At 47.4% G+C, this 21868-nt stretch overlaps 1 protein-coding gene and 1 long non-coding RNA gene across 2 annotated transcripts; one reads left to right on the top strand and one right to left on the bottom strand.

Moving 5' to 3' along the window:
- Positions 1 to 3191: 3191 nt before the first annotated feature.
- On the bottom strand, positions 3192 to 4811 carry LOC129385318 (uncharacterized). The gene is made up of 3 exons (XR_008612894.2): positions 3581 to 4811; positions 3404 to 3501; positions 3192 to 3324 (listed from the first exon to the last, which is right to left on the bottom strand). It is a non-coding gene; the product is annotated as an uncharacterized lncRNA (long non-coding RNA).
- Positions 4812 to 5070: 259 nt separating this feature from the next.
- Positions 5071 to 8353, top strand: LOC126533507 (endothelin-converting enzyme homolog). The gene has a single exon (XM_050180678.3). It carries the CDS (start codon positions 5071 to 5073, stop codon positions 7912 to 7914), a length of 2844 nt encoding a protein of 947 aa, XP_050036635.3. The 3' UTR covers positions 7915 to 8353.
- The last annotated feature ends 13515 nt before the right edge of the window (positions 8354 to 21868 follow it).

A 21868-nucleotide genomic window follows, 5' to 3' on the forward strand; every position in this document is an offset into this window, starting at 1 on the left:
CTTCACGCGTCGCACATGGCCTCCGTTTTTATGTTGTTCCGGCATCTGTGCTGCCAAACCTGAGAGGTCCTGCACTCCGTGCGTCAACCATCTGCACAGCAACAAAAGCTTCAAAACAGATATATATATATATATATATATATATATATATATATATATATATATATATATATATATATATATGGCTCAAATTTTTTCGTCACATTTTAACACCAGAACTACCAGATATTGTAATAAGCATATCTCAGGGCCTCCTTATACACAGGTTTTTTTACTTTTGTTTTCTGTGACGAATTTGAAAAAAAAAAAGAAGAAATGCCTGTGCCAGATAGCGCAATTCTAACCCTTGATTTAAAGTACTCTTTGAGGCGGCCTTCGAGAAGTAAAAATCTTAATGAATAATTGTAAGTCGTAATGCTTCGCATATTCACTAGCTACAATTTGCAGATTGAAATATGCGCCGTAAATTAATTAATCTGAAAGTTAATCAAGGTCATTATGTCAACTATTCAATTAAGTATTTCGATTTCTCCTAGAAGAAATGGCCACCTCATCGCGGACAATAAATCAAAGGTTAGAAATGTGCTGTCTGCCACAGGCAGTTCTTCATTACTTGGTGCAGCTAAAAAAAAAAGAATAATAATACGCGCTATATATCAAAATGAATGGATCATGAGCACAAGGTACGAGGATGCAAGGGTAAAACCGAAATATTTGACAGTTAATATCTTTCCCATAAACAATTCGCGTGCGGAATCGGCCGCCAGCCGCAGTTGCGGGTGTATCTGATGGCAGGTTCACTGCGGCGTTTTGAGAGTGTACGCATCTTAGTACACTATTACTACTACCTTGTTCCTACGTCGTACTCAAATTTATGCATACTGCTCTGCTTGCTTATTTTGTTTGTTTGCACATACCCCTTCCACCAACCCCCCGATTTTCTTTCCCGATTCGAATATGATGTCACCCAGCGGCTGGGGGTAACAGGAATAAATTAACACCACTGTAGAAGTAGCAGCAGTGCTCGTGAGACACGAAACTGGAGTTTATCAAGCGTGTGGAAAAGTTTATTCGCAAATAGCAGCATAACGCTGGTGCCGGCGCGGTAACACATCGCCCCTGCATTCCTAGCAGCTGGGCCATCTCAGCTTAGGTTGCCTCGATGTGCTCCTCGACGAGGAACCCTCGCTTAGCCTATACTTACTGCACATGGCTCCCTAAGGGAGCATAAGCAGTTTCTCTAGCTTAGCCGGAATAGTACTGCCATCTCTGTTTTCTTAGGGACACTATCCTAGGCGATGCATTGCCTCCAAGATTGCTTGTGGGGCGCGCGTATCTATGATGTATGTTTAGCTGCGAGAACCACTATAACACTGTGTTACGCTAGTTATTTACACTGCTTTAAGTAGTTAAATTAGCCTCAAACACTACCGATTAGGTGCGATTGGGCTGGACCAGCTTGAGCATTGCACTGCGCCCGCAGTATCGGAAGTGTACCTGTCCTCGCCCAGGCGTTGTGTCTTATGGCCGGAACGAGCGCTGCAACAGCATAAAGAAAAAATAAAGTAGAAATAAACGTCACGGCAGATATAACATTGTCTGTGGTACTTAGCGGTCCACAGAAACGTCAAAGACTGCGCCGCACAATAATTATGCATTGTAGGCAACCTCCGAGATGGTCGGCGTGGCACGTAGTGTACGTATGAGTCCAGAGATGGCGACATATTACCATTTAGTTTAGGGTGCTTTGATCTCCTCCTCGCCCGCCGCTCCACCCGGAGCGGGGGACGAGGATCCCATCGAGGGCTGCGGCGTTCGTCTGAGCGCGCCGGCCGTGTTCCCCTATTCGTCGAAACATGGTTGAAAGCGTACATCGTGCAGTAAAGCCAGGCTCACAGCTCGTTGCCGCCTATTGGTTGCCGCACCCCGCGCCACAGCCGTTGTATATTGTTGCTGCTCCCCACCTCGCACCGCAAGCGTCGGCAATCCCGTGTGTGTTGGGTTGAGTGTCACGTTGGTTGCTTACGTCTCGGAGGAAACTTTCCTTGTTTCTTTTTTTTCTATATGTTACAGTCCGCAGTGTAACGATAATTAGTTTCACTTGCAAGGTCGGTCAACGTTGTTGTGAAACGCCGCACTGGGTATAAAGCATGGAGCAATTCGCAGTAGTAATGTTGCGGTGCAGAGCACACTGCGTGCATAATGAACATGCAAAATTTGAATGTTTATTCAAATCACCCTTGAAGCCACATCGCATAATTTAGTAAAAACGGGGGCTTTGTATGGATGGATGGCCCGTGTCACACTGTGGTGACGGGGAAGAACAAGGCAATGCCAAAACGGCGAGTCACGAACCTGGCTCTATATCGAGTGAGTATGTACCCAGAAAAAGACACGTGACACGCAAAGCACTACGATAGTGGTGAGCACAGCTGTGTGTCATCAAAATGTGATCTGCAAGTGGAGTGCTTCGGCTAATTATACATGGCTCTTCGTACATTCCAGCATAACAATACGTACAGGAATGTACACCAGTATTTACGTCACGCATATGCTATCTGTTTGGACAAGATTGTCGTAATAGAAAATCGGCGACACCATTCAGGACAGTTCCAATACACGTAGGCGCGTCTTGCACCGAGAGACCAGTGGTCCAGTGGAAGACGCTGACCGAGAAGAAGATAAAAAGTGTGCGTTGTTCAATATATACAAATCGCACAACAAATCTGGCACAACCACCTATTATAGTAAGTCAAACTGTGTAGTAGAATAGCTCGCAACCATCTAAAGCGTCTATTGAGTATGTGATCAACCTCGATCTACGCAAAATTATCGTTGATTCGATTTTTTAATCGAGTACAAAGAACAGCGAAATTGTAGCAATTGTATAATAATGTATATAATAAAGCACAGTATTTAGCACCGGATTTATTATGATCCTGTGCTTCCAACTCCTGAGTGTTGCAATTAGCCAACTAGGGATTTTATTACCATTGAACCTTGTTACGGCTGCCACCGATTGTTACGAGCTGGTACCTCCAGTTGCTACGGGGACGGGGTTTCGGCGACCTTCAACAGCGTCTGCTTGGAGCCCGAACCAGAGTGACCATCGGAGAGGGTCCGGCAGAGAACTCGAGATGATGTAAAAAGAAATAACCGAAGTTTAATACATCGTTACGGGTGAACGGTGCGCTCCAAGACAAAAAAATAGTACAGAAACGTTCGGCGTGCGGGCACCTGCACGTATGGACAGAGAAGATCTGTCCGTCGCGACTCGATGCCTTCTTATGCTCTACACCATCCGGGCAACCGCATTCTCTCTTGCTGCGTAGCAACCGAGAAATAACGCCTTGTCAGCACACTGGTCAGTTCACACAGAGAAATACGGAGAAGACCCACTTACTAGTGTAGAGGTAGGGAGCGCAGACAGAGAAGATCTGTCCGTCGCGACTCGATGCCTTCTTATGCTCTACACCATCCGGGCAACCGCATTCTCTCTTGCTGCGTAGCAACCGAGAACTAACGCCTTGTCAGCACACTGGTCAGTTCACACAGAGAAATACGGAGAAGACCCACTTACTAGTGTAGAGGTAGGGAGCGCAGACAGAGAAGATCTGTCCGTCGCGACTCGATGCCTTCTTATGCTCTACACCATCCGGGCAACCGCATTCTCTCTTGCTGCGTAGCAACCGAGAACTAACGCCTTGTCAGCACACTGGTCAGTTCACACAGAGGAAAACGGAGAAGACCCACTTACTAGTGTAGAGGTAGGGAGCGCAGGTTACCTCGGGTCAATACACTGGTGAACCCACACAGAGGAATTCCGAGAGAAATCACTCCCTGGCGTAGAGGGGTTGAACGTAGGACAAAGGAGAGTAGGATTTGCATAATCGCGCCGCAAGCACCCGACGTAGAAGTATTTTCATGTTGACGAGCGGGACGACTAGGTACGTGGTGTCTGAGGTGCTTGGCAGCCGTTTCATTCATGGCCGCACACAGTGAACCGTAACACCCTCTTGGGGTCTAAAATGTAATTAATGGTATGCAGTTGCCACCAAGTCCCGGTGCTGATTTGATTAACGCAATATTTCTGAAAAATACTGTTGTTTATTCATCTGTTGTACTTTCAAGAATCTGAAACTAGTAACTCAGTAACTCTAATTTCGTTTAAAGCGGTTTTGTTCGGGAAATAGACACTGAGCATACAGGGGCAGCTAATAACATTTACAAAGGGTTACTGTAGTAGATCGTATTAATATTGATATTATAATTACAATAATAACGAAGAAGGAGTTACGCTTCTGTCGTACAAGGTGTCCATTTTAATTATCTCTCCCCCCCTTTTTTTTCTTTGTTCTGTGCCCTTTTATTTACCACCAGTGAGGCCAATGGCCCTCGCAGTACGAGCCACGTGTTGATACCACAAGAACAAGAACGCCAACACGAAGAAGAGTATCGTGGTTTCGGCACCAATTATTTTGGTTAAGTGACTTATTCCTTATTGTAGTCGATGGTGGTTCAGGAAGGCACGGCCGTTTCATGCATATACTGTCGTTAATCCATCCAGTTAAAGTTATACAAGTAAGCGCACTTCCGTTAGAGTGTTAAACTCTCGTTAGAGCGGCTGCTATACGATGCTTCCGCACCAGCTCCTCCGAGTCGTTCTGTCCTCCGTCCGCTCTCCCTGCGAATCCTGGTCGATCCGCATGGATGGACGCATGCTACGAGCGCCCCCTTTGAAACCGGACGGTGGGTTGCGCCACCAAGCTCCTGCTATCATTTTGCCTAAAGTCCTGTCTATGTTAAAAAAAAAGAAACATACACATAGAATTCCCAGCACCAAATTTCTGAACCACTAATTAGGAATATTGTTTTTGTTTGCCTCCGCTGTAGTACGCCAGCCTTCGCGGTGAGTATGAGGCACTAGTGAGGAAGAAAAAATAAGCAAACCAAATTTGGATGCGTGGTAATTGCGCTCGGCAGTAGAAGGGGAAGAAGAAGAAGATCTTCATACGATCTGTCGAGCAGCGTTGACGCTCCTCAACATTTGTTTTTCTCCAAGCAGACGCAATGGACGACTTCGCTGGAGAAAGGCTCTCATGGAATGAGCTGACCGAGCCACCACGAGGGAGGTCACTGCCAAGGAGCGCCGCACTCGATTCACCGGAAAGTGCCTCACTAGCAAGAGCAGTTCCCGGCCGATCGGTCACGTCGGTGCGAGGTGTCCTCACGGCGAAAAGACGCTACCGGATTTCGGCACCTCGAGAGCGCGTTGAAAGAACGACGTCGACGGCTCTGTTGCTCGAGCAACAACGGCTGTTTGGCCCTTCCGCTACGTCACCGTCTACATGGTCAGCGGCATCGCGGTCACCAACGCCGTCCGAGCTGTCGAAGGAATGGACTCCTCTGCTTCGGCCGAGTAAGGGACCACCACCACCTCTTCCAAAGCCGGGAGTGACGTTCGCCTTGGCTGCTTCGACGACGGTGGCGAGCGGCCGGCCTTATGATAAGACGTCCACAATGCCACCGGTGGGTGACAGTCTCTCTAAAAAGATTGTCGACGATGATATTGGCGCCGCCCTTGTCCCATCGAGGAAAACGCATCAAGCAAAACGGGCTCAGTTTCCGCACGCAGCGTCAATGCCTTCGCTACTCATGCCGAACGAGGATGCTGTTCGCATCGACTTCGAAGACCAGAGGAAGCTTCGGGTAGACAGCTACTTCTCCGACGAGAGTCACCGGACCAGATTGCCTGCGTTGCCTTGCAACACGCCCGTAGGGATGACGCCGATCGGCCGGCGACCAACTCTGGTCGAGCCCGTCTGGCAAGCTAGCGCGAGCCACTTGAAACTTATCGCAGCGTCGACAGCATTCTGCGCGCTAATCGTCGCCATCAGCGTTGTCGCAGACTCGAGCTTCCCGCACTGCGAGCACCCGATCACGTGCTTCAACCTCACGCACGAGCTGGAGGCCAGCATCGACGCCAGCGTGGACCCGTGCTCGGACATGTACGATCACGTTTGCGGACGCTGGTCCGAGCAATACCCCGGAAAGCGACACCAATTCGCGCTTCTAAACGAGAGACTACGTTTCGTTCTCTTCCGAGCGGTCGAGGAGTCGCGCGACCAGAAGAACGCCGCGGAGAAGGCTGGCCTAGCCTTGGCTTCGTGCATGAGAGTCTGGAGCAGCGGAGACGTCGACAACACCGGCTCCATCAGCGACGTACTCAACCGACGCGGCCTCATCTGGCCGGCGACAACGAACGTGGCTGTGCGAGACGTATTTCGCCAACTGGTCGCCTTCACCCTGAAGGACGACATCAGCGTCTTCTTCGCCCTCAAGGTGTTCACCCATCTGAAGGCGGGGGACAAGTACACGTTCGAGTTAAAGTACCCCCAGCTCATAATGGAGCCCATTCTCGACCCCGAAGAGCTGCAGACCTGCATCAGGACCTACAACAGCAGCGTCGATGTCACGGGACTCGCGATGCAAATAATAAACCTGGAGCTGGACTACGCCACGAGCACGGCGGTCAACTCGGCCTACGACTACTCACCCAAGTACCACAAGTTCGGCGACATCGAAGCAATGTACAACTCCTCAATCGTCAGTACCGACTGGTGGCTGGACGCTATCAACGAACACTTGCCGAGCGACGCCGCTGTTGGTTCGGACAGTGTCTTCCTGCTCTACGACAAGTTTGCCCTGTCTTCGGTCACTGACATTCTATCCGTATATTCGGACAGGACTATGAACCTGCAGAATTTCATTGGATGGAAGATAGTTAGGTACCTTTCCTACGGGGCCTCCAGCAAGCTGTCCACTTGCGACTTCCGCGACGAACGGGGCAACTGGACTTTCACGTTCCCCGTGGCCCTGAAATACTGTATAAGATACGTGAACGAGATCCTTCCTTACGGCCTCCTGACACTACAACTTTCTGGCATACTAGCGGGCAGCGAAATTCCTTACGCCCGAAATATGACAAACGATATACGGCGCGCCATAGAAATCTCCTACAACTTCTCCTGGCTGGACGAGCAGTCGGCGGCGGGGGCGGTTCGACGACTTCGGGACATCCACGCTATCATAGGCGGACCGAGCAGACTTCTTTCGCGGGGAGCAGTGGATGCTCACTACAGACACATTCCTGGCGTGTACAAAGAAAGTTTCGTTAACTGGCTCGTGGACTCCTACCGAGCAGTCGCCGAGAGCAAGATTAAGCTCGTTTATCCACCCAGTCACCCCGATTACCGCTCACCGAGCCGCGACGACTGGGAACTGACCGAAGACACCGTGAGCGCATTTTACCTGCCGCCATATCACCTAATCTACGTGCCGGGATCACTCCTAATGCCACCATTTCAGAGCGATTCGGCTCCCGACTCGTTCAACTACGGAGGCCTCGGCAAGGTCATCGCCCACGAACTGACGCACGCCTTCGACCCGAAGTACATCGATGTAAATTACGCTCGCGAGCCGGACGTTTTCTACACGCCGCAGATCAAAGAGAAGTTCTTGGCCAAAATCGACTGCTTGATTCTTCAGACGAACGCGATGTCCCAGGATCTGTTCGTTGGCGAGCGAACCATTACTGAGTCCTTCGCCGACAACTCTGGTACGGAGCTGGCCTACCTGACCTACGCGGCGCTTGCCGAAGCGAGACGTAAGGATGGCGTGGCTGGTTTTACGGCAGACCAAAGTTTCTTCGCTGCGACTTGTTTCTTTTTGTGTGGCGCGGACGGCGAGAAGCGGGTCGAGAACTCGGTCTACCTGTCTCTCAAGGCTCGCTGCAACCAGCCCTTGATGAACACGGAACAGTTCGCCGAAGCCTTTCCGTGCGCGGTGGGAGCTCCGATGCGCCCGCGGAACCGCTGTGACATTCACACGCCCAGAATGATGTCAAGACGGTGAGGGTTTCTTGCGCCCTACTTGAGCGCTGCAGTTTCATAGTCGTCTTGAATGTTTCTCTTAGCTTCACTTTAAGTCATGTGCTCGGCACTCTCTTTCAAAGAACGTGCTTCGATGTACTCGTATACGCGGATGTGGAGGTATTGCTCCAAATAGAAAACGTTGATAGACATTACATGACTGTTGCGTGGTCTTTTGCGCCTCTTCCACGTATGCTTAGCCTGCCTACTTGAAAACAGTCAACACATGCGCTTCATTTTTGTGCGCGTTCAATGACTCCCCGCGGGACTTGTATCCACAGGCGCACGTCTTGTGTGTAAGAACTCAGTGCTCCATTGCTTGTGCTCGTTCTGTTGTCTGTAACTTCCATCTTTCCGTGGAATGAAAATGTCTTATAGCGTACGGCGAGAAGCACGAGTGTGTGGCAATAAATCTCCGTTTTCTTCTCCGTTTGTATTCTCGAAAAAAAAATGCCGTAAGATTGTTTGCTTCACTTAACTGATACTGCGAATGTTTCGCTACTCGGTGAACTAATGGTGCTGGCAGACGCGTTTTTCTATATCTCTCGACAAACATTGTCTTTTATTTTCGCGACGAACAAATGAGAGCAAATATACAGTTTCTTCTCGTCAACGGGCATTCGCTGCGAGCATTTAATCAAATGCTACACCTGGCGGCAGTGACCTCCCACTCGCAGCAGGCAAGACAGCTGGTTTAACTCTGCTGATGCGAACTTTCTTGGAAAATAATTATAGACGCGACGTTTCTAAATGTTTATTTTCAAAGATTATTGGTCAAAGCGGCCGACAGCAATGAAGTGTCAACGTAGCCATCGACAATTGTTGCAGCTGTTGTGCCTGTCTCTTTATAAGCCAGAACAATCTTATAAGAAGAAGATATTTACTTGTATCGTGCAATATCGTATCAGTGCTCGAGCGCCACCATTCTCGTAGCGTTAATGAATAATGACAAATTTCCCGAAAAACACGCAGCCATGCCAGCGAACGAAGTGAACTAGGAAAAATGGCTGCTCCTCCTGGAGGCACCTAAACGATCTTTAGCTCCGCCATGTTCGTGACGCCATCTGCCATAGTTTATCGCAATGAAGACTGTAGGAATGTGGCCTGCGAGATTCAAAGCGCTCGGTGGCAATCTGAGGCCGTGGTCCACTTTGAGGAAAGCGAGAGTAAACTCTTTATTGGAAGGCAGGGATTTTCGCTTGCGGGCATGCGACCGCTGACATGCAAGCTGCATAGGGAGGGGAAAGGGGATTAAAAGATTTCGGGAGAGTGAAAAAAAAGGGAAATAAAGAATCATGAGCCATTCGACTCTGCCAAGGTGGCTAACCATGCGAAGCTGTGTAGCACACTGCACAGAGGCGACACAGAGTTTTGAAGAAAGGTAAGCAGACACATCAGTTTATACACTTGCGTGGACGACCCTATATATATATATATATATATATATATATATATATATATACATACATATATATATAAGCTCTGCATTACGAGAGGGTAGAGCCTGAGTGATTGCATTTTTTGCTTACTTAGGCGGGTACGAGTCATTGCTGATGATGACAGTTTTGTTGACGCTAAACAAAAATGCACGGAAGCCTAGACATAAACATCATCGCTATAAATAAAGATAAAATGAGCGAGCTAACCTCATAATATTATTTACAGGTCAGACGATGGCGAAATGTGTGACGAAGCATAAATTACTTGTGTGCACGCATGGTCGCGCTTGGAAGTTATCTTTTTCTTCTTTACTGTTCATTGCGTGACATGTTAGCGTACCTCCTCGCTTTATCTGCTATTTCTCTATTCCTTGCATTACTGTACTGACTGCTTTTCAAATATATTTTGCAAATGGTCGCCGTATTAGTCTTTGGCTACGCGATCATACATCTTATGTCCGTTACCATACTTATTATGTCCGTGATCATGCATGTTATGTCCGACTGGATCCGTGAAAACCTGTAACGGATCAGGCCGTATCAATCTTTTCCCTGTTTTTTCCCACCAATACTCGAAACATCTCTTGCTTATCTCGACTGCTGACCTGTCGATGCTTCCGCCCACAATAAATCCAAGCGTTTCTGGAAGGTGTAGGTTACCTACGGATCACGCAACAAATAAAACTGTCGCAACGCCATCTGGCCGGCACAAGGCACCACGGTAACTCCATTCGATGCGATTCCAATAGTCCTCAAAGGTCTTTAAAAATGACACCACTTCTTTCTTGCGTTCGAGAAAGAGAAAGTAATACGTTCTTAGGGAAAATAAATTCACAACTAACGGAGTTGAGCATTGATAGGCATAAATCATTAGGAAATTCGCGGGCGCTAGTTGAAATCGGTTCGCGCAGGGCAGGGGTAATTGGAGATCGCAGGGAGAGGCCTTCGTCCTGCAGTGAATATAAAACAGGATGATAATGATCCTGATGATGATGATGATGATGAATCATTCTGACTAGTAGAGGTTTATTTTTTGAATCTCTGTTGCATTAGGTGGTGCGTAAATATTCTCAATTCAGACATTTGGAAGACCAAGTTGCAAAATTCGATGGACTTGTCAGGGAGTTCTAGACAAGGTCCACTCGAACTTTGTGGAAGCTAGTCGCTCTGCGGATGTGTAACGGTGAGCGGGTGGCTCGAACATAGACTGAATTCACTTAACGTTTCAAAACACAAGACGCGCTCCGGCACAGTCACTGACATCACCTGAAACGGTGCCTCTTAAGGCGAACCAAGAAGGTTTATAATTTCTTGAGTCGTACGCCAGCAGATGCACGTATCGAAGACTATGCCCACACAACACGAATACTTGTTGCTTACGTCCGTTCGTTTTACATTAAAGATTCGCTTTCAATGGTAAAGAGAAATAATTACTGAATTTCTCTCCTGGAGCAACGCTAGACTGATGTCTAAGCATTAAGTACCTTTCCTGCCTGCCGCTGTCAGCTGTATGCTGCGACCACGAATATCTTCTTTCCTTTTATTTCGCCTGCGCTGAAACGTACTTTCGAAAGGGCTCTAGAATAGAGCGCCCGTTCCACTCTGTCTCTCAGTTTAAAATGACCATGCTTACGCTGGCAGCCCAAATTATTTGGGCTCCTCGATACCCTTAATCCGAGTATACCCTGAGGACTTTATGTCATCTTATGAAGCATGATCGATACATTCCCCATACGTTCCTCATTTTCACGAACGTGCTCGATAACATACTTCGCTTGCGTAGTTTGTTTCGGTGATCACAAAGGGAATTCGTTAATCTCAAGGGACATCTATTAGCAACCGTAGGTAAATTTTCTCAATCACGCTGCGAGTTTCGCTCTGGTCACAATTTGCAAATGCGTGACTCGGCGGTGACCCCATAAGGAACCCTTATTTATTCGGCTCACTAGAAACGCACCTCTAACTAACTCTTCAGACGCCTAAATGATTCGCAGGTCCAGCACGTCAACCCTCTGCCGAAGAAGGTGTCGAGTGAGAGACGACGGGTGTCCGCATACAAACGAACTGCATTACAAGTTAGCGTCCGAAGCAGCTCACTGACTTTTCCCCACAACGCAGATCTGTATACCCAACCCGGCACAAGTGTATTTACGAGTTCCTCATTACGTCCAACTGCAATAACATTAGCGGCAGTTTGCACCGAGGCCAACGGAGATCAAGAGCCAGCAGCAGCTAAGCTATAGAGCAACGTTTCACCTCTCCGAACGTGAACGACGCGTAGGCGCCCCATCCCAACCCGACTTTGAACTTTCACCCGGTCATTGCAACCCCCCTATGCCATAGTGTACACCTCGGCATCGTACAGTGCAGGCACGCACGAAATTCGGATCCTGCAGCGTGGTCTGCATCGTAGAGAACGCCGCGCTTAAAATGCGGTGGTCTGTCTGCGCTATAAATCCAATTAGAAGGAAGGGGCAAAGGCTGAGAGGGGGAAGCTTTTAGTGGCGACCCTGTTTCCGCCGGCACCATGCGTGCATCCGTCCTATCGTCCACTTCCCACTTCGTTCTCTAGAGTTCGCCGGACCCTCGATCCGGTCTGAGTCGACGAGCGACGCACGCTTCATGGGTCTCCAGAGAAGGATTTGCAAAGCCGAATCAGCGGAGCGAATTACGGGCAACCGCCAGGCTGGAGAGTTTTGGAAGACTGTATTATAAGGAAAACGACTGAAAGGGAGAGGCTGTGTTCGCGCGGAACTGCGGAACGGCGGTAAAAGGGGGTTACCTAGTCTAGCAACATGTTGGACACATGGTCGGTGTTTTAGTGGAGCCTTACTATACTGCCATCAATCGTGACGTGCTTCCACGCTCTACGACTCGGGCCTTTGAATGCGACAACTCTTTCACAACGCATGAAGAAGACGTGTTTGTTAGGCAGTATAACTGCTTAAGGTTCACAACAAATTTTATGAGGTACAATAGTGTGACTGCCGCAACCATTTTGTCACGTCTGCATTGCTCATGCTTAGTGAATCTGTGTTTCGTTCATGCGCGTTTGCAGTATAGATTAAGGTAAACCAAAGGTGGGTCAATGAACTTTTACGCTATACGTTGGTTGCAGGCTGTGCCTAACTCATATCGAGAAATTAAATGGAAGTTAAAGAGCAAGGCTGGCGTTTCGGAGGACACATTCGCATTTCTTTGTCAGCGACGGTTTTCATCCCTGGCATCATAATTCACGTGGCGGAAGCGGCTACCCTGAGCCTGAGCCTTGACCTATTTGCGGATACGCAAGAATTATTTACATTACGGTAATAAACAAAGTAGCAGTGTTGTCGAGGCGCCTGTGACACATCGCATAGGGTAAAGCATGGGCAATTGCCGCATCTTCTACTACAGGTACGGTTGTTCATTTGCTTATTCAAGTTTCATGTCATCGCGACTTCCAATTTATGGCACTTTTGTCAGTTTCATCTTTAATTTGTTTGATTTGTTTGCCGTTGTTATTGTCAAGCACCAAGTATTGAAGCTTTAGTCTGTCGCACACGCTGTCTCTTCCTGGGATTTTTTTTTTTTTTTCTGTGTGTTATCTTATCGTTGGACCTGCAGAGAGCTCAGATCGTTATTAAATTTTTGGATTGTACGAGTGTTACTGGACTTTATTGGAAAGCTCTTTACTTCTGCTGAACTGTAACAGCAGGATTTCTATGGCTTTTTAACGGGAGAGATAAAAAGCGCAGCCCTTCTCGTCTTCAGCCTTTGGTCGGCAAGGTTCTGTGAGCCGCAAATTAGTTTTTTTTTCTGTTTTTAATCCGTTGCTATCTTTCTAACAATGTCAACGTCACCACTATGAGCGTCCCTTTGGGCCACTGCGCACGTGCTGAAGGGGTCGCTCTCAATCCTAGCTAATTTGCATATGACCCCGCGCACCAGCAAGCGGGGCACTGAAGAAATGCTATAGGGGGAGAAGCACGTGGGGTGGATTAACACGGGAGATGTCCGTCCGAAACGGTTAATCCCTTCGTCGGGCAACGCGCGCACATTTTGTTTCTTGTTTCGGGCAGGTCGGGCTACATGACGAGCCCGGTTTATGAGTTTATATGTTTTAATAATCAAAAAATTTAATTTACCAGGTAATCAAAAAAGTTATAGACGGTGTGACTGCGCCAACGACGGTATATGGTGCGAAGGCACATCTTCTTGGACCAAATTAGGCAATTTCTTGCGCCAAATTGGCATTGCTAGGTCATTGTTTCCCAGATTGCTAATTAAATCATTTGCAGTTGTGACGATTTTGTTGTTGAGCTGTTGTTTTATTGCACACGTGAGGCGCATACTGATGCACACTGAGTTTCACAAAGCATACAGGGTTACTCGGTGGACACAGGAGGAGAAGGATTGCACACTTGAACAAAGACCGTTTTGTGGTTTCACGCCGCACTGGCCAGCGTTGTAGAGAAGCCTTCGCACTTGCATAAAGGGTATGCGAGGGGAAATCAATAAGCTCCGCTATACAGTTGAGCGGAGAGAGGTGGGCAGGCTTGGGTAGATATTTATGTCCATTGCTCACAGAGAACAAAAGCAATTTAGTTTGGACGAGCGAGGACTGACACGCTCTTCACACATTAAACCGAGAGAATTCTTCAACGTCGATAAAAGCCAAAGCCGTGGGTCGCGTACATGTGGTCCGTGATGCAGTCCAAGTCCTTCTCGTGCCACAGTCTGTCACACACAGAAACACGAAAAGCCAACACAACGGGATTTCGGTGAAGTCCCGCTTAAAGGTGGTCATCGCGGCCGTTGCGAAAGACAGACGTCCCTCGGCCTTGCGAGGCTGGTACGCAACGTACGCAGCCACTCGGTCTCGTCACTGTTCACCGATCTTGACCGCGCGCTTTGAACGCTTGCGCCATCTGTCGTTCTCCATTCGCTTCCGTCGCTCTTCAGCAGTTTCGCTGGCTCGTTTCAACGCAACAAATCCTCTTCTTCGTTGGTGGAGTCGCAATCACTTGGCTACGTTATCTTCGTCGGTCGACTCCCGCTGCCTCTGTTGCCGAGCTCGTTGTTGTTTGCCGCGCTTGGCGTGACGAATCTCTTCTTGAAACATTTCCGATGACGATTCCGATTCACATTCCATGTTTATTTCACGCATACGCACGCGGGCGTTTGTGTGAAAAGAAGTACAAGCTGTGGACGCGAAACACGCGTGAGGAATTGTGCGCATGAAGAGGCTTCACACAGACAGAGGCGAAATGCAGGTTGGTAGGCCAGTAGTACTTTCGCACTAAAAAGCAACTGGCACTCGGTGGGAGGAGAAAAACAACGCTTTGCAATTTCCGTCGCCTGGTGATGCGAATGGGGCCAGTCGGTATTGCCTGGTGTTCAAGGGGTGAGAGGTGCACGAGGACTGACGATGACGTGTGGTCCCGCTGGATACTTGGGGTCGGTCGTCCGGGGTAGCAAGGACGTTAAAAGAGCGCCCTCGATTCCACCTTCTCCATATATTGTGCGTTGGCAGAGACCCTCATGTTGCTTTCTTCTCATTTTTTATTTGTCTTTCTTTTTTTGCTTAACGGTCAAATCAGTTTTCCTGTGCCACACAACATGTTAATAGCGGTAGTTTATGGCACACGGAGGGAGTTTATATGACGTGAACAGAAAGAATTCCGAAATAGCGAAAGTCATATCGCATGGACTTGAAAGCAGAACATTGTGTTGTTGAATCTGTATATATTATTATCTTTTTGCATGCACTGCACCACCACTTTTTGTTTCATTGCAGTTACGAGAAGGTCATAAGTGAGGACACATTAATTGGATAGTACACACTGTGTACATGCTATGTAGAAAGTAAATTTCTAGGAGAAACGTCATACACCGAAAATTAGAACTAATTACGATATACTGCATGCGAACTATCAAATTTCTTTTTTGGTAAATGAATCACGGCGGGAAATTAGCTTTAATGAACACATCAATAAAAGATATCAGAAGGTTAGTGTTAGAATATGTTACTGTGCAAAATTGAGGTTTTCTTTTGTGTTTTCATGCAAAGTTTACTTCTATTCATTTTTGTGTGTTTTGAATACTTTATTGTATGCATGAATCCACTATATCTAAACAAAAACTATGTTTCAAATCATTGTCCGAGTTATCTCGTGCGAAAATTATTGTTCTCAGTATTTTTATGCATTCAAGTGCATTTACACCAACTGCGTGAATATGGCTTTATATTTGTAAATTTCCGCTAAAACAACTACTCTGTTTATTTACGTTCCTATAGTTAATAGTAAATTGTATAATTTGTGTCTATACATACAATGGAATTGCACCACACTTCATTTGTAGTAGGTGCGCTTTCTCCGCTTGAAATGCTGACTGGAGCAAGAGCCATCGTCAGGCGATATGCCTTTAGTTCTTGCTTCCCTTTCCCTTTTGTATTTTGAAAGAAAGAATAAACTTCTTCTTCTATATTTGCGGGTCACTGAACTGTTGGTGTCGTAGTTGAGAAAAACTATCGTGGTGCAATTAGCTAAATACAAATGGTTAACGTCATCTGCATGCCTCGTTCATTTAATCTATCACTGTACGACTTCTTTATTCATGTTCTTCCACACTCACTCGCTCGCTTACTCACTCTCGGCGATGCACTCATTTAATGGATTTCTTATTTTTTCACTCCTCTGACAGAAACGCACATTCATTAAGGCACGACCTGAGTCTGTATAGCCCTCACTAGCTCATTTAATCATCACTAACTCACTCTGAGTCAGTGATTCAGTCAGCGATTGTATTATTTGCTTTCTCGCTTAGTCTCATCAAGCCATTCAGTCCCACAATAAGTTCCTAATTCACTCTTTCTTTCACTCTAAGTATCGCTCACTCACTCACTCACTCACTCACTCACTCACTCACTCACTCACTCACTCACTCACTCACTAACTCACTCACTCACTCACTCACTCACTCACTCACTTACTCACTCACTCACTCACTCTTGTGATGTATTACCCGTTGCTACCACTCTAGCCACCACGGTATCTTAGAATCGGACTCAAACAATTTTAAAGCACGCAAAATATTTACAAATGGCGGTCAAGTAGGACAGCTTTGACCTGCCTAGATAGAAAGTTTTTTTTTTATGTGTGTGTGTCGTGGAAGGAGGGGGAGAGGGGGTTCTGCAGCCATTTACGGGTTGCAGAATCTCTAACACACACGCTGCAGCGCAACGACGATGCACGCAAACCGTATCGGAGTTGCCTATTGCTGTCCTTGGAGGCTTTGACTTAAGCAAGCTTGCAGATGAGCTGAAACCATTCAGCAGAAATGTGGGCTAAATGTAGGCCCATTGAACAGGGGCATCGAGACACAAGTTATCTGCTCCGTTCTAACAGCATGTGCTGTGCCGCTGGAAATTCTTTTTCTCCCGACTTGTGAAGTATACACGCGAAAAAAGGTAAGAAAATGCATCACCGGCAAAGAAGAACAGACTATTGTCTCGCACTCTCACTCATAGTGAATCCAAACTTGTTCCTAGCGCATCATAGGGTGCGATCCAACAAGATAAAGCAAGAACATAGACCGAAGCAATGCCTTATCTCTCAACGTCCTCCCTCTTTTCTACGATGCGCCATATCTGAACACTCGTCGAATCGTGGCAGGCTATATCAGTTTGGCACGCGCCATGAACCCGGAACAAAAGAATGAACGTGCGTTGCCACCGTGGGAGCACGAAATTTGTTCCCCCAATTCATGAGGCACTGATTTACGGCTCACCGTTTTGCGTCCGGCTCGAACAAGGCTTAACACCGCCACTTCTCGTCTTTATGTGCGTTTTTGTCCAGGCAAGTTAACAAATTCTTTTGAGCTACATGACTTTATTTTTTCTTTGCAGATTCCTCGATCAGAAACTGCACCAGCGTGCTATCGTACAGTCCAGTGGGTAAATAGCTCTGGGTTGTGGTGGGTGCGGCGGATTAGGAGAACGTGGACGCAGTTCTGGAAGCCGCCATGATCGTAAAATAAAGCACAGCGCCCTCTCTCGTCGGCCCTCGTAAAACCTTCAGCGCCCGCACGATGGTTTCGGCACGCGACCGCAGACCGGAATGGATAAAGAGATGTGGGAAGGGGAAAAAAATGTTGAGACAGCTCGCAATGGCCCCGGCTTTGCTTGTGGGCGATTCTGTTGCCCTTGTGCAATCCAGTCTTGATACTCTTTTCGGCCGTTGCGCGAATGCGTGTCCCTCCGCACGTTCCCTGAATGTGTGTTTCCCAAAGAAGCGATGCGCGTGGTCATTCGGGCATTGCGGTTGGCCGATTGAACGGCAGGGAGGAAAAAAAAAACTAAGCAGGACACCGGGATACGCGTCCTGTCGATCGTGTCTGTCAAAGCGGTCTGATTGCCGTGGTATCTCTCGGTTCGAATTGTGGGGGGGTCGTCTCATTTGACGTTTATTACGCTCTTTCTTTTTCTTTCTCGGGCAATCAATGTTTGCAAGGAGCAATGAAGTATACATGAGGTTTGTTTCGATGGAGTGAGCCAGCTGCAAGATTTGTCCCCATTCTGCCCCTTGCTACAGAAGTGGCCACTGAAATGAAGAAAGAGTGGGAAGTGTAGGAACTGTCTCTTTTCCTGGGTTAGCTGGAAGCACAATAGATATGCAAGTGTGCAGGAATAGAAAAGAACATTCGATACACGTGGAAGGCGGGGCCCATGCACGAATTCGACTCTGCAGATCCAGCGACATGCAAACATGCCTTAAGAGAAGATAAAAAAGAAGATGTGCAAGCTGGTGGACCGGGTGAACAGGACGGCTCGTTGCCAATTAAGGCTTCCTGAACTAAGGGACGCCTCCCCGCAGAGGACGACAACCACCATCTGCTTAATAACAATTTAGTCTTTTTCGTGCCACGGAATGTTAAAAAGCAATTAAATTAAATTGTGGAGTTCTACGCGCCAAAACCATGACCTGCTTATGTGGCGCGCCGTAGTGGGGAACTCCGGATTTATTTCGACCACCTCGGTTCCTTTAACGTGCACCCATGCACGGTACACGGGCGTTTTTGCATTTCGCCCGCACCGAAATACGTTAGCCGCGGCCGAGATTTCGTCCCGCGAGCCCGTGCTTAGTAGCGCAACGCCGTAGCCAGTAAGCAACTACGACAGGTTCAGAATGTTAACCTGACTGATCTTGAGCAAATGGACGCATAACAGAGCCTCTTGAGACCCACTTTTCTTTATTTGCTAACCTTACATTGGTTACATTAAAGAGCTGCGCAGTATTTTACTTAATTTTTTGTCCTAATTACGTGATGACTAAAATGTCTGAAATCATAGTTACATGTTCGATGGTACTTCAGAGTTACGCCGCACGGTGTTCGCCAAGGTATTTTCTTTTTTGAGGACGCATTGGGACAGCGGATAGGCTGTTATTTTTGCTCCAGTGTAAAAGACATTTGTCATAACACTCACTCACTCACTCACTCACTCACTCACTCACTCACTCACTCACTCACTCACTCACTCACTCACTCACTCACTCACTCACTCACTCACTCACTCGCTCGCTCGCTCACTCACTCACTCACTCACTCACTCACTCACTCACTCACTCACTCACTCACTCACTCACTCACTCACTCATTCATTCATTCATTCATTCATTCATTCATTCATTCATTCATTCATTCATTCATTCATTCATTCATTCAAATTTCGACGTGCAGAGGTGAGGTCAACAGCTCTATCTTATCAAGTGGGTGTACTACGTGAGAAAGCCACCATATAAACCAAATTGTTCATTGTTAATTTTAGAAGCAGCGCACTGAAGAGACCGAAAGAATGTGCAGCTGTGTATCTAGTTTCTTGCTCACTGAATCTCGATTGCGCTGATGCAATCGAAGACGAGGAGTCGTCGTGCGGGATATCAAATAAAAAAAATTTTTTTTTTGAGCAAGCCGACTTTGTGCTCGCGCTGTCTCGGGTGACATTTACAAAGACTTATTCGTTCCACATCGGAATGGGACCACGACACGCTCATTTGCAACTCTCGTGGAACAACAGAAACTGCTCAACGCATTTCGTGTATTTATCGCCGGTACGACGTCGGCCTGAACATCTTCGGACAGCATTGAACCAGCTGGACTCTGGACCAGTTTTGGAAATGAAGATCCTCGGACCATGGCCATGCGCGTCGATTGCACAGAAAGCCGCAAAAGCGTTATTGCAGAATCTCAAGTCGACAGGTCTTCGTAACCGTCTATTGACTCGGTGTGCACCTACAAATGTGCCTGAAACTTGTTTTCTCTCTTCCTTCATCCCTATATCCCATTTTACCAGTGCAGGGTAGCAAGCCGGACGTGCGTCTGGTTCTCCTCTCTATCATTCCTCTTTTTTGTTTCTCCTTCTCTCTCTTTATTTTGGAGCACGAGCTAATTTTGTGCAATCGTTTTCTCTCCAGGAGTCTGACAGTTTCCAACTTACAAAACAGGAAATGATGCCGTTCATTGTATCTCTCTTGTTTTTATCACAACCACTTAAATTGAGCGGATTCTGAACAATGGGCGTTCGTCGTTTTCTTTCGAACAAACCCGGCCGTTTTCTGTTTTGCGCTTGAACGCTCTCACTTGCGCCCTAAGCAATCCACTTCTCGCGCAGTGCTTTATTAACCGTGATCACGGTTCTGCACGCATCGTCCCTCTTCGACATGGACCAGAACTGTAAATGAGGGAACGACGGGATTACGAGAAAGTAATAAACTGGCTTGAAAAGGGTGGGGGAGGTCGGGTGCGCACGGGAGGTGCTTCTATTGTAATCTGGGCGTTCGGGACTCGCGCCCTGGAAATAACCGTCAGAACGTAGCCGCCTCGGCTTCGAAACCACTGTTTCACCGCCGTATGTGCCATGAGCGCGCGTTTGAAGCGAATGCCGATATATTCAAATTAGGCGGGGTGCACGCTCAGTTCGCTGCTCGCGCGCTTCGATCCGGACGAACAACTCGTGCCCGCCGTCTGCTTTCGCAACCCATCGTTGCCTTGCCTTGACTTGGAAGAAGAGTCCTTTTTGTACGAGTAGTACTTTATAGCCAGCCTACGCATACGGTTGTATGATGATTTACAGAAAGTATCAACCCAATGCGCCTCCCCAATGCGCCTCCCCAAGCAACCCGCGTAAAGTACGGTGGGGACCTATAGCGATAACCATCTTGGACGCGTCTCTGGGAGAAAGCGTTGACTGCTGCGATTGTTCCCGGTGCAAAGCAGAAGCAGACGACAGATGTTGGCGCTTTCACTCGAACACTGACGCTCCAGAACGGCCGCAACGACGCGGACAATTTTTTGTCCTGTTTAAAAATTTGCACATCTTATGCGCGCTTGTAGCTACTGTCTGACCTTATAACGAATGTTTTATTTAGGCTGTCAATTGTATTATAAGAATTGTTGAAAATCTCCAATTTCTAAAATAACGAAACTATCAAGTTTACAACTCTGCAACTCGCCAATAAAAACAATATCGGAATATTGTCAATTGCGTCTAATAGTACATCTAAAGCGATCAAATTTGTTGTACGAGACATGGCTGTCCGGCACAGTACTAAAATCTTAGTAGTACTTAGCGAAGCCTTCGTGAACATTGCGACAAATTCACATAGGATGTCAATTCATATATCAACTTTGTCTGCTTTGGATCTTCTGACGGATTTCATATCCAGAACTGCGATATCTGTTCCTGGTGCAGAGTTACGGATTTATAAACTTCGTCCTTCTGTTATTTCGAAGCTCACGAATTTTAACGCGAAAGCGTTAAGGGCCCATGTCGCAGAAAAACCTACGTCGGCGGCGTTGGCCGTTGGAGAAAAATAGTCCCGAACCACGCAAGCCCTCAGCGTGGCGCAAAGGAGTTACTGAACTAACTGAATTTCTCTAAGCAAAATACGTCAGAAAATGCATAAAGTGTGACTTACACACAACCTACAGAAATGGTAGCGTAGGATTGTAATTTGGATGTACGAGAAAGTGTAATTCTGTTACTCGGAAACTCAAAACACAAACCCCTTTTCCAGCTGCCCTTTGAGGTCTGTCTTAGTAGGAGCGGCGCGCCCCGCTCGGTTCCTTGCAACACCATCCAGATGGCGCTGGCCTCAGCGCATCCGCGGCAATGGCGTTGCCCGCCGTGCGGGGAAAAAGAAGAGAACCAGAAAGCTCGTCATGAATAGAATTGGCCTCCAGCATTTCCGGGAAAACGTTACGATTACTAGGGTGGTTGCTTGAGCTAGTTGGTAATTCATGATCAAAGATAACTTACAGCGCGAAGGACAAGGACTACGAAGACGACATACACAGCGCTGTTGGTAATTCATGATCAAAAATAACTTACAGCGCGAAGGACAAGGACTGCGAAGACGACATACACAGCGCTGTTGGTAATTCATGATCAAAAATAACTTACAGCGCTGTGTATGTCGTCTTCGCAGTCCTTGTCCTTCGCGCTGTAAGTTATTT

Source organism: Dermacentor andersoni, chromosome 7 (assembly GCF_023375885.2).
Source record: "Dermacentor andersoni chromosome 7, qqDerAnde1_hic_scaffold, whole genome shotgun sequence".
Classification (NCBI taxonomy): Eukaryota; Metazoa; Arthropoda; class Arachnida; order Ixodida; family Ixodidae; genus Dermacentor; species Dermacentor andersoni.